The sequence below is a fragment of the Chlorocebus sabaeus genome, chromosome 6, assembly GCF_047675955.1.
Source record: "Chlorocebus sabaeus isolate Y175 chromosome 6, mChlSab1.0.hap1, whole genome shotgun sequence".
Lineage (NCBI taxonomy): Eukaryota > Metazoa > Chordata > Mammalia > Primates > Cercopithecidae > Chlorocebus > Chlorocebus sabaeus.
This window is the reverse complement of record NC_132909.1, coordinates 9,601,679-9,613,199: the sequence shown is the minus strand read 5'-3', so window position 1 is coordinate 9,613,199 and position 11,521 is coordinate 9,601,679. Positions and strand designations below refer to the sequence as shown.

Sequence of the window (11,521 nt, the reverse complement as noted above, 5' to 3'; positions counted from 1 at the left end):
TCCAACAGCCCATCCACCCGGTTTCCCTGACTGGCATCCCCCATCTGTGTCATCCCACAGCAGCCAAGCCCAGGGCCGGCCTGAAGCCCCTGGACGGCAGTGCCCAGCAGGCAGCACCCAGCACCCTGACTCCCACCTCCCAGTGACCCCAAAGGAGAACAGCTGCCATGCACATCCCCGAAAGCCTCCAGGACCTGGCCAGCAGCGAAGCCGTGCAGTTTCTGAGAAGGCCCAAGACCATCACGCGGGTCTTCGAGGGGGTGAGGCCCTCCCGTGGCCCGACTATGCCCCTGGGTGACAGGAGCCAGGAGCTCTCAACTCCCAGACAGTGCAGGAGGTGGGGGGGGGGGCAGGCAAGGAAGGGGTCAGACGGGGAGACAAGGCAACAGGGAGCAAATGCTGACACCACCTTTTCCTGAGCACCCCACTATGGGCCCGTGCTATTGAGGCACTTACAGACTCTCATAGTAAGGAACAGCCCTCAGAGTAGGTGCTGCAAGTCCCATCTCCGAGATAAGAAAACGGGCTCAGAAAAGTGAAGTAAATTTTTTTTTTCTACGAAACAGTCTTAATTAGCCAGGCGTAGTGGCACACACCTGTAATCCTAGCTACTGAGGAGGCTGAGGCAGGATCGCTAGAACCCGGGTGGTAGAGGTTGCAGTGAGCGGAGATCATACTACTGCACTCCAGCCTGGGCAACAGAGCCAGACTCCATCTCGAAAGAAAGAAAGAGAGAGAGGGAGGGAGGGAGGAAGGGAGGGAGGAAGGAAGAAAGTAAGGAGGAAGGAAGGAAGGAAGGGAGGGAGGGAGGGAGGGAGGAAGGGAGGAAGGAAGGAAGGAGTTTCGCTTTGTCACCCAGGCTGGAGTGCAGTGGCACAATCTCTGCTCACTGCAACTTCCACCTCTTGGGTTCAAGTGATTCTCCTGCCTCAGCCTCCCTAGTAGCTGGGATTACAGGTGTGCACCACTGCGCCTGGCTAATTTTTGTATTTTTAGTTTTGCCATGTTGGCCAGGCTGCTCTCGAACTCCTGACATCAAGTGATCCACCCGTCTCAGCCTCCCAAAGTGCTGGGATTACAGGTGTCAGCCACCACACCCAGCCTAAGTAAATTTCTTAAATCTGGGATGTCCAATGGGGTAGCCACAACCACATGTGGTTACCTCACGTTGCACTAATTAAAAGAGTTCATTCTTTAGTCATAGTGGCCACATTTTAGGCGCTCAACAGCCACATGTGGCTGGGGACTCTCAAATTAAACAGTACAGGCTGGGTGTGGTGGTTCATGCCTGTAAAACTAGCACTTTGGGAGGCCGAGGTGGGCAGATCACTTGAGGTCAGAAATTTGAGACCAGCCTGGCCAACATGGCGAAAACCTGTCTCTACTAAAAATACAAAAATCCAGGCGTGGTGGCGTGAGCCAGTAGTCCCAGTTACGTAGGAGGCTGAGGCTCGAGGGTGGCTTGAGCCCATGTGGCGGAGGTTGCACTCCAGCGTTGGTGACAGAGTGAGACCCTGTCTTAAGAAAAAAAAAAAACTGTGGCCGGGCGCGGTGGCTCACGCCTGTAATCCTAGCACTTTGGGAGGCTGAGGCGGGCAGATCACGAGGTCAGGAGATCAAGACCATCCTGGCTAACACGGTGAAACCCCGTCTCTACTGAAAATACAAAAAAATTAGCCAGGCATGGTGGCGGGTGCCTATAGTCCCAGCTACTCGGGAGACTGAGGCAGGAGAATGGCGTTGACCTGAGAGGCGGAGCTTGCAGTGAGTGGAGCTCACGCCACTGCACTCCAGCCTGGGCAACAGAGTAAGATTCTATTTCAAAAAAAAAAAAAAAAAGTGCAGATATGGGACATTTTCATCATGCCAGAAAGTTCTGTTAGACAGTATTGGCTAAGGTCACTCAGTAAGAGGCAGGGGCAGGATTCAAACTCAGATCTGTGAGATGCCAGAGCCCATTTATTTTCCACCTCCCAGTTGAGGGAGGAGGAGGAGAGGAACAGGGGCTGGGGCCTCTAGGAAGAGAATAAGGAGTGCAGACCTAAAGTGCCAGATGTTGGGTGGCCACTGTGTGCCAGGCACCATGGCACCGTTCATTTCATCATCCCCACATTCCTAAAGAATCTGGACGGCCGGGCGCGGTGGCTCAAGCCTGTAATCCCAGCACTTTGGGAGGCCGAGACGGGCGGATCACGAGGTCAGGAGATTGAGACCATCCTGGCTAACACGGTGAAACCCCGTCTCTACTAAAAAAATACAAAAACTAGCCGGTTGAGGTGGCGGGCGCCTGTAGTCCCAGCTACTCAGGAGGCTGAGGCAGGAGAATGGCATGAACCCGGGAGGCGGAGCTTGCAGTGAGCTGAGATCCGGCCACTGCACTCTAGCCTGGGGGACAGAGCGAGACTCCGTCTCAAAAAAAAAAAAAAAAAAAAAAGGAATCTGGACACCTGAAGTCAAATCCTCATTCAGCGCTGACTTTGCTCTGTGATCTTGAACTAATCACTGCTCATCTCTGGATCTCAGTACATGAAGGGTTAGAGCTGTGGCTCTGACCTTTAACCTGTGCTGCTTCCACCGCTCTGCTTTAACAGAATTGGAAACTAAGGCCTAGGGAGATGATGAGACTTGATCGAGGTCTTGGGAGTAGGTGGGGTTCCCCAGCTCAAACCCAGGGTCTCCCCTAAGTCCTAATCCAGAGTATCTCTCTGCCCCTTCTAGAGCCTGAGGTTGGAGAAGGAACAGACAGGCCTGGAATCCTGGCTCAGCCACGTGCTGTCCATGCGAAGTGACTTACTGCCCAGTTTACCTGGGCCAGGCCTGGCATCATTACCAGCAGCAGCATCTTTCTTTCTCAAAAGTGCCCCTTTCGTTTGATGCCTTGCATGGTCACTCTGTGTCTGTGTGACCCTGAGCAAGCTATTTGATTTCTCTGAACATCTCCATACTCTCGTCTATAAAAAGAAGATCCTAATACTCTACTCCTAGGAAGGACCATTGTGAAAATGAAACAAATTAATACCTATAAACTGATTAGCATGGGACAGGCAAGTAGTGATCTTTCCTTAGTGATTTTTCTTTTTTTTTTTTTTTTTTGAGACAGAGCCTTGCTCTGTCACCCAGGCTGGAGTGCAGTGGTGCAATCTCAGCTCACTGCAACCTCCGCCTCCCGGGTTCAAGCAATTCTCGTGCCTCCCGAGTAGCTGGGATTCCCAGCGTGCACCACCACGCCTGGCTAATTTTTGTATTCTTAGTAGAGATGGGGTTTCACCATGTTGGCCAGGCTGGTCTTGAACTCCTCACCTCAAATGATCCACCCGCCTCGGCCTTCCAAAGTGTTGGGATTACAGGCGTGAGCCCCCGCACCCAGCCTTAAACAGTGATTATTATCAAAACAAACCATTACTCGTGAGTGAGGAGAGGGCCTAGGATGATCGAGATTTGTGTCCATTGTCCTTCCCCAGGGAAAGAGGGGAATGTTGAAAACCACATCCCAGCACCCGATCTTTTGCTGGTGTTAACTTCGCTACTTCTCACCACAACCCTATGACACAGGCATTATGATCCCTGTTTAACCCAAGGGGAAACTGAGGCTCACAGAGGCTGAGTGGCTTGCCCAAGGACATCACCCAGCTAATGAGCAAGTCCAACTCGGATCCACCCACCCGTCTGGAAAGCCTCAGAAGGCAGGGCGGGTGGCAAGGGAGACGGAAGCCCCCAGCTGGTGTGGACTGATGCAGGGAAAGGGGAGGAAGAGCCGCCAACCATGCCAGACGTTCTGGTCACGGACTTTGCCTGCCGCCTCCATCCACCCTCCCCACCGCCCCGCCCTCTCCTCCTTCTCCCCTGGTCTGGCTCCTCAGTAGGGAGTCTCTGGGCAGCTGGTACTCTTGTCCTCGCTGCCGCCTGCCAGCTGGTGCCTTAACTGATGAATCTTTGCTCCCTCCCTAGGGACAGGCCAGGGAGGGCATGGAAGGAGTTTGGACTGAGGCTTCAGAGGGATAGGGTCCCTCCAGCCCAGATGAGCCCCTGCTCCTCCAATCTCCAGTGCCCCGGGCTCATGTCACAGCCCAGGGTTTTGGGGGTCAGTGGACAGACAGCCCACCCACCTAGATGTCAGGAGGGCTGGATTCCAATCCCCCTTCCACCGCTTACTGACCTTGAGAGGACGCCTCCCCTCTCTGGGCAAATCACAAGAACAACCATTTTCCTGAGCACCTGCTAGACCCAAGCCCCCACCCCCGCATTCCTCCTTTTCATAGCATAGAAACAGACCAGGAAACTGAGGCTCCAAGAGATGGGTGATTTGCCCCAGGCCATACAGCTGGTCAGACGCAGTCAGACGCATCTGGCTCTTTCCACTCCACCAAAATGGCTTCGATTTATCACCTGTGAAACAGAAATGAATTAATAGCCTCCACCACGTGGGGCCGGTGTGAGGTTCCAGGGAGGTAGCACAGGTAAAATGAATATGGTCTCAACAATGATCGATGTGCTTTCCCGTCCTCAACCTGGCTCTGCCTCAGACCAGCAGGGCCAGACACTCCCTCTCTATAGTCAGTTCTTCTGCTCCAAAATAGGCAGAATCATCTTACAGCCTCCCTCCAGGGGTTGCTGTGCGGATCAAGTGAGATGATGGATGTGAATACCCTTGGTTATTGCCGAAGGGCTAGGCAAAAACAGGGAGCCAGGGTGTTGCTGCTGTTGTTGTTGTTCACAGAAGGCAATTAAGGCAAAGGAGAAGGGAGGATGGACGGAAGCTGAGGAGTTTAGGGGTCAGTTCTTTGCCTCCTCCATCTCCACTCTGAAGGGCAGGGCAAGAGTCGAGACAACACCAAAGTCATTCACTCTTTCAACATACATTTGCTGAAGTCCAGTCTAGTGCTGGATGCTGGGGATAGGGAGGAGGGGCCCGGCAAGGTGGCTCACACCTGTCATCCCAACACTTTGAGAGGCCGAGGCAGGAGGATTGCTTGAGGCCAGGAGTTTGAGACCTGCTTGTGCAACATAGTGATACCATCTCTACAAAAAATTAAATATGAGTGAGGCATGGTATTTCGCACTTGTAGTCCCAGCTACTCAGGAGGCTGAGGTGGCAGGATCGCTTGAGCCCAGGAGGTCGAGGCTGCAGTGAGCCGTGATCACGCCACTGCACTCTGGCCTGCAAGACACAGTGAGACACTGTCTCAAAAACAGAAAAAGAGAGAGAGAGAGTCCTGTGTGGAGCCTGTCCAGGAAGAGTTCCAGTTCTAACGAAGTGGAGATTTTCTTTTTCTTCTCTGTTGAGACAGGGTCTCACTCTGTTGCCCAGGCTGGAGTGCAGTGGTGCAGTCACAGCTCACTGCACTCCCAACCTCATGGGTTCAAGCGATCCTTCTGTCTTAACCTCCCAAAGCACTGGGATTACAGGCACGAGCCACCACACCAGACCAAAGGGAAGATTTTCAACAGTCTGTTTCCCTTGGCCTACCCACCCCCACCCCCAACCCCTATCGCCAACACTGCCACTTCCAATCAATCACCAAGTCCTATTTTACACGCTAAATATTACTGAATTCCCCAGGGCTCTGGTCTCAGTGTTTCTCGCCTGGGCCTCCCCGCCTCCTCTCAGGTGTGTTGGCCTCTTGTCTTGCCCACCTCCAATCCATCAGCCACGTGACTGCAGAGGGCTACTCTAACCCCAAGGCTGACCTTGGCTGTCCCCTGCACAGAATCCTCCCATTCATAACATTGAATGCTTTCCACAGCTTCCCAAGTCTGGCTCCTGGCCCTGGTGTTCCAGGCCTCTTAGAGCCTGGCTCCCACCCACTTTTCCAGCCTCATCTCACACCAAAACCCTCCAGTGAGTTTCTCTCTTATCTCTGAAGCTGCCCGCTCTACAGCATCTGTCTTTTCCACGTGCCGTCCGCCCTGCCAGGAATGCCCTTCCTCCTCTTGTCTGCCCAAGAAACTCCTTGTTCTTTAAGGTCCAGTTCAGAACTCACCTTAAATCCAGCCCTCAGTCTGGCTTCTGCCTTGACTCTCTCCCTGACCCCAGGCCCCAGCCTCTTCCCCACCGCCCCATCTACACACCAGCTCATCTTTGTCTGGCACAGACCTGCCCTGCTGCATTGTGACCATCTGGGACAAATCACTGGGGATGCAAATTTTCACTGAATTTCGTTGATAGGAGCCCCCCTACTCAAGGCACGTGGTCCAGCGTGAGGTAGGAGAGCAGGCGGTCAAGGGCAGACTCAGGAGCCAGGTTGCTTCGGTTCAAATCCAGGCTCTGACACTGACAATGACCAGCTCACTTTTTTTTTTTTTTTTTTTTTTTTGTGACAGGGTCTCACTGTGTCTCACAGCTTGGAGTGCAGTGACACTATCAGAGCTCACTGCAGCCTTGACTTCCAGGTCTCAAGTGATCCTCCTACCTCAGCCCTGCAAGTACCTGGGACTTCAGGTGCACGCCACCACACTGAGCTAATTTTTTTTTTTTTTTTTTTTTTAATTTTTTGTAGATACTAGGTCTCACTCTGTTGCCTAGGCTGGTCACCTGAGCTCAAGCGATTCCTCCCACCTTGGCCTCCCAAGTGTTGGGATTACAGATGTGAGCCACCGTGCTTGGCCTTTTGTTTGTTTGTTTGGTTTGAGACAAAGTCTTGCTCTCTCACCTCAGCTGGAGTGCAGTGGCATGATCATGGCTCACTGCAGCCTCAACCTCCTGGGCTCAAGTGATCCTACTGCCTCAGCCTCCCAAGTAGCTGGGACTACAGGTACGCACCACCACCCCCAACAATTTTTGTTTTTAATATTTTTGTAGAGACTGGGTCTCACTCTGATGCCCAGGCTGGTCTCGAACTCCTGGTCTGACACAATCCTCCCACCTCAGCCTCCCAAAGTGCTTGAATTACAGGCATGAGCCACCTCGCCCAGCCAGCTAATTGGGTTCAGCCAATTCCTTATCCTCTCTGTGCCTCAGTTCCATGATCTGAAACACATGGCTGTGAGTCGTGCCTGCATCCTAGGGTGGCTGTAAGGATGACCTGGGTGAGGCTTTGTAGAGTGTTTCTGTGGTTTATTTAGCAAATACACATAGAAGACAGGCATGGACGCAGACTGTGCACCATGCACAGACCAGAGGGACAGGGTTACCAGATCAGTGTCGTTATTTGTCTAAAACAAAATCCTGAAGCCAAAAAACAAGGCAAAATGTTAATATGTGTTAGTTTGGCCAGTCGACACTGGGCGTTTATGTTTCTCTTCGTATTTTTCTGTATGCTTGGACGATTTTGCAAATTGAACCTAAGAAATGAATAGGAATTAGTGAGGCCAGGAGGGAGGAGAGAGAAGTCGCAGAGGGAAGGGCTCTAAGTGCCTCCTCTCGTTTAGTCCTCAGAACCACCCCAGAGGGAAGAGCTGAGAGGCAGAGAGAATAATCACGACTGCAAACACTGATTCAGCTCTTCCCATGTCCCGGGCACTGGGCCAAGCATTTTATACGGGTACCTGGGTTTGGTGGCAGAAGGAGAGTGTGGAGGAGGCAGGGGTGAGTGGGGAGAGATGAAACTGGAAGAGTGAGGGGAGCGGAGATTCTGCAGGGCCTCCAAGGCCAGGCTTCAGGGCTGGGACTCAGTCCTGAGGCACTGGGGAGCCATGAGGGACTGTGGGCAGGGAGGGGCAGGGTGTGGAAAGACTCCTCTGGGGCCGTGGTGGGGATGGGCTGAGGTGGGGGAGACTGGAGGTGGGAGGAGGCTGGGGCAAGGGCCAAGGAGAGTGGATGAGGCCTGAGCCAGGATGCAGCGGAGGGGACGAGGGGCAGGAAGCTGAGGGATGTGACACTATGACAATGACAAGGAGGGAGGGGCCCAGACGGACCAGTGACTGGGTGTACAGAAAGATCGACAGCACCAGGGAGGAAGGAGGAGCAACTTCAGGGAGAGACTGAGCTCCTCTCTGGCCCCTGGGAATCCACAGGTCTTCTCTCTGATTATCTTCTCATCCCTGCTGACCGATGGCTACCAGAACAAGATGGAGTCTCCACAGCTCCACTGCATTCTCAACAGCAACAATGTGGCCTGCAGCTTTGCTGTGGTAGCCAGCTTCCTGGCCTTCCTCAGCTGCCTGGCCTTCCTCGTCCTGGACACCCAGGAGACCCACATTGCTGACACCCGATTCAAGACAGCCTTCCAGCTCCTGGACCTCATCCTGGCTGGTAAGCCCCCAGGACCCCCCACCCAGAGCTGCCCCTCCTCCTGCTCACAGCCCTCCTGGCTCCCCAGGGCCTCCCGGGCACAACCCTTCAGCCAGCCTCCACCCTGACCGTCCTCCCAGCAGGAGGCATCTGACCACAAGTGGCCCAGAGCTTCTCACTGCTCCTGACACCTGCTGTCTCCTCCTGGGGAATTATTATTACCCTTCAGACTCTGCGTAAGGGTCACCTCTTCTGACCCCCAGACAAATTACAGCAGCCTCCCTTCTGCCCTGTGTTTTCTTTGCTTCCCTCGTTTACAGAAAATCTTTATTTTTATTATTTTTTGGAGAGGATGGAGTCTCACTCTGTCGCCAGGCTGGAGTGCACTGGCACAGTCTCGGCTCACTGCAACCTCCGCCTCCCGGGTTCAAGCGATTCTTCTGTCTCAACCTCCCGAGTAGCTGGGATTACAGGCGCATGCCACCATGCCCAGCTAATTTTTTTTTGTATTTTAGTAGAGACAGGGTTTCACCGTGTTAGCCAGGATGGTCTCGATCTCCTGACCTCGTGATCTGCCCGCCTCTGCCTCCCAAAGTGCTGGGATTACAGGCTTGAGCTACCACGCCCAGCCAAAGTCTTGCCTCCTAACCAGTGCCAAACACTCCCGATGGAGCCTGGCACACATCTAGCACAAAATGTGTGTCCTTCTTTGGGGCCTGACCTCCTTCCTCTCAGTCTATTTGATCTCAACTCCTCCCCACCCTCCCGCTCCTCCTCCCCACTGGGCCACTCCCAGTGACTTAGGGCCAAGGGAGCCCTGGAAGGTCATTCAATCTAGTGCTATGCAGGAGAACTCCCTGTGAGGGTGGAAATGTTCTGTGCCCACACTTTCTCATGCAGGAGCCACTTCCCGCCCGTGGCTACTAAGCACTTTAAAATGCAGCCACTGGCAGGGCGCGGTGGCTCACTCCTGGAATCCTGGCACTTTGGGAGGCCGCGGCAGGCAGATCACTTGAGGCCAGGAGTTCGAGACCAGCCTGGCCAACAGGCGAAACCCCATCTCTACTGAAAATACAAAAATTAGCTGGGCAGGGAGGTGAGTGCCTGTAATCCCAGCTACTCGGAAGGCTGAAGCAGGAGAATCACTTGAATCTGGGAGGCAGAGCTTGTAGTGAGCTGAGATTGCACCATGGCACCCCAGCCTGGGCAACAGAGCCAGACTCCGTCTCAACAACAACAACAACAAAAAGAAATGTGGCCAGTGCAGCTGAGAAACTTCTTTTTTTTTTTTTTTTTTTTTTTTGAGACAGAGTTGCACTCTGTCGCCCAGGCTGGAGTGCAGTGGCACAATCTCAGTTCACTGTAACCTCCGCCTCCCAGGTTCAAGCGATTCTCCTGCTTCAGCCTCCCGAGTAGCTGGGACTACAGGCGCCCGCCACCATGCCTGGCTAGTTTTTCTTTTTTTCAGTAGAGACGGGGTTTCGCCATGTTGCCTGGGCTGGTCTCGAACACCTGGCCTCAAGTGATCCACTTGCCTCAGCTTCCCAAAGTGCTGGGATTACAGGCGTGAGCCACCTCGCCCGGCCTAAAATCCTGTGTTAATGAATAGAAATTTAAACAGCTGCATGTGGCCAGCAGCTCCTGTATTAGACAGCGCAACTCTGCTCCAGCAGCTCGCTTTAGGGAAGGCAAGGAGGGATTGGGGAATGACTCCTGGGAGATGTGTCAACACAGAAGCTGATAAAAAAAGTATTTTTCAATAACACGTAGAAGGTCGTGCAGCAAGACCGCCAGCCCCATTCTTCCCATGCCTCAGCAGCCCTGCCTGAGCGAGCTTTCCTCCTGCCCCCTCTTCTCTCCCTGTGACACCGCAGTTCTCTGGGCAGTTGTCTGGTTCGTGGGTTTCTGCTTCCTGGCCAACCAGTGGCAGCATTCGCCACCCAAAGAGTTCCTCCTGGGGAGCAGCAGTGCCCAGGCGGCCATCGCCTTCACCTTCTTCTCCATCCTTGTCTGGGTGAGGACAAGCCCCTCCACCGCCCCTCCCTAGGAGGGGCACCCTCTGCAGGGTGGGGTTGAAAGGGCTAGAACTTTCCTGCTCTCACTTAGCTCCCCTGGGAGTCAGGGACGAGGGGGCTCCCCCAGGACTCCGCTGGTCCCTTCCAGGTGCCGCTTCCTCTGAGCAGCCACAGCCCAGCATCAGGGCCTGTGCTTTGGCCCAGGGCTCCTGGACAGTGAGCAGTCCAAACACCGGTACCCTTTGTCTCCTTCCCAGGCCAGTCCCCAGCCCAGTCCCTCTCCTGACCTGCCCAGCCCAAGCCCGCCTTCAGCACGCTGTTTTCTGCCCACAGATATTCCAGGCCTACCTGGCATTCCAGGACCTCCGAAATGATGCTCCAGTCCCTTACAATCGCTCCCTGGATGAGGGCGGCATGGTGCTGACCACCCTCCCCTCGCCCTCCGCCACCAGCTCTGTGAACATGCCCACCACTGGCCCCAACAGCCTGAGTTATGCCAGCTCTGCCCTGTCCCCTTGTCTGACCGCTCCAAAGGTCCCCCGCCTCGCTATGATGCCTGACAACTAAATATCCTTATCCACATCAATAAAGAGAGAATCCTCCCTCCAGAAGGGTTTCTAAAAACAGCCCTCAGTCCTTATCATGTCTGTTCCACTCTTGTCCCTTGAGTGGCAAGGGTGGGTAAGAATCCCACAAGGTCACCATTGGGGTCTCTGCACTGGGTCACATTTCCATAGCATCCCCTGGAGCCATCATTGGGGCACCACCTTGACAGTGATGGATTGGAAGTGGTGAGAGGAGGGAAGTACTTTTTTTGTTGTTGTTTTTTTTGAGACAGAGTCTCACTGTGTCGCCCAGGCTGGAGTGCAGTGGCACAATCTCAGCTCACTGCAACCTCTGCCTTCCAGGTTCAAGCAATTCTCCTGCCTCAGCCTCCCTAGTAGCTGGCATTACAGATGCGCACCACCAAGCCTGGCTAATTTTTGTATTTTCAGTAGAGACGGGGTTTTACCATGTTGGTCAGTCTGGTGTTGAACTTCTGACCTTGTGATCCGCCCACCTCGGCTTCCCAAAGTGCTGAGATTACAGGCGTGAGCCGCTACGCCTGGCCAGGAAGCACTTTTTTCAGGCCTGTTGCACACTAAGTCCTGTCATTACTCCTTGAGTCCCCACACTGGCCAGGGGAGGGAGGCACAAGGAGTCTCCTCTTACAGTTGAGGAAGCAAAAGTTCAGAGAGAGAAAATGCTTCTGCCTGTGGAGAGAACACCAAAAAGAAGGGCCAACAATGGGACCCAGCCCTGTCACTCAAGCCCAAGCCCTTTCACTCCCCACGGT

General features: G+C 53.9%; 1 protein-coding gene across 2 annotated transcripts; it reads left to right on the top strand.

The window, feature by feature from the left end:
- Nucleotides 1-32: 32 nt before the first annotated feature.
- SYNGR4 (synaptogyrin 4) lies at nt 33-10,811 on the top strand. 2 transcript variants are annotated; one of them, XM_007997414.3, is made up of 4 exons: nt 33-260; nt 7,954-8,191; nt 10,045-10,184; nt 10,519-10,811. In XM_007997414.3, the coding sequence occupies exons 1-4, from the start codon at nt 168-170 to the stop codon at nt 10,750-10,752; spliced, it is 705 nt and encodes a 234-aa protein (XP_007995605.1). In that variant the 5' UTR covers nt 33-167; the 3' UTR covers nt 10,753-10,811. The 2 variants fall into 2 exon arrangements, with proteins under 2 accessions (XP_007995605.1, XP_007995609.1); XM_007997418.3 differs by lacking the exon at nt 33-260 and adding an exon at nt 7,378-7,525.
- Nucleotides 10,812-11,521: the final 710 nt, after the last annotated feature.

What these genes read in the sequence shown, in the direction of transcription:
- SYNGR4 (XM_007997414.3), top strand. Translation starts at nt 168, where the DNA reads ATGCACATCCCCGAAAGCCTCCAGGACCTGGCCAGCAGCGAAGCCGTG. An exon ending in TCACGCGGGTCTTCGAGGGG is followed by an intron (nt 261 to 7,953) that starts GTGAGGCCCTCC and finishes GGGAATCCACAG; the next exon opens with GTCTTCTCTCTGATTATCTT. An exon ending in CCTGGACCTCATCCTGGCTG is followed by an intron (nt 8,192 to 10,044) that starts GTAAGCCCCCAG and finishes GTGACACCGCAG; the next exon opens with TTCTCTGGGCAGTTGTCTGG.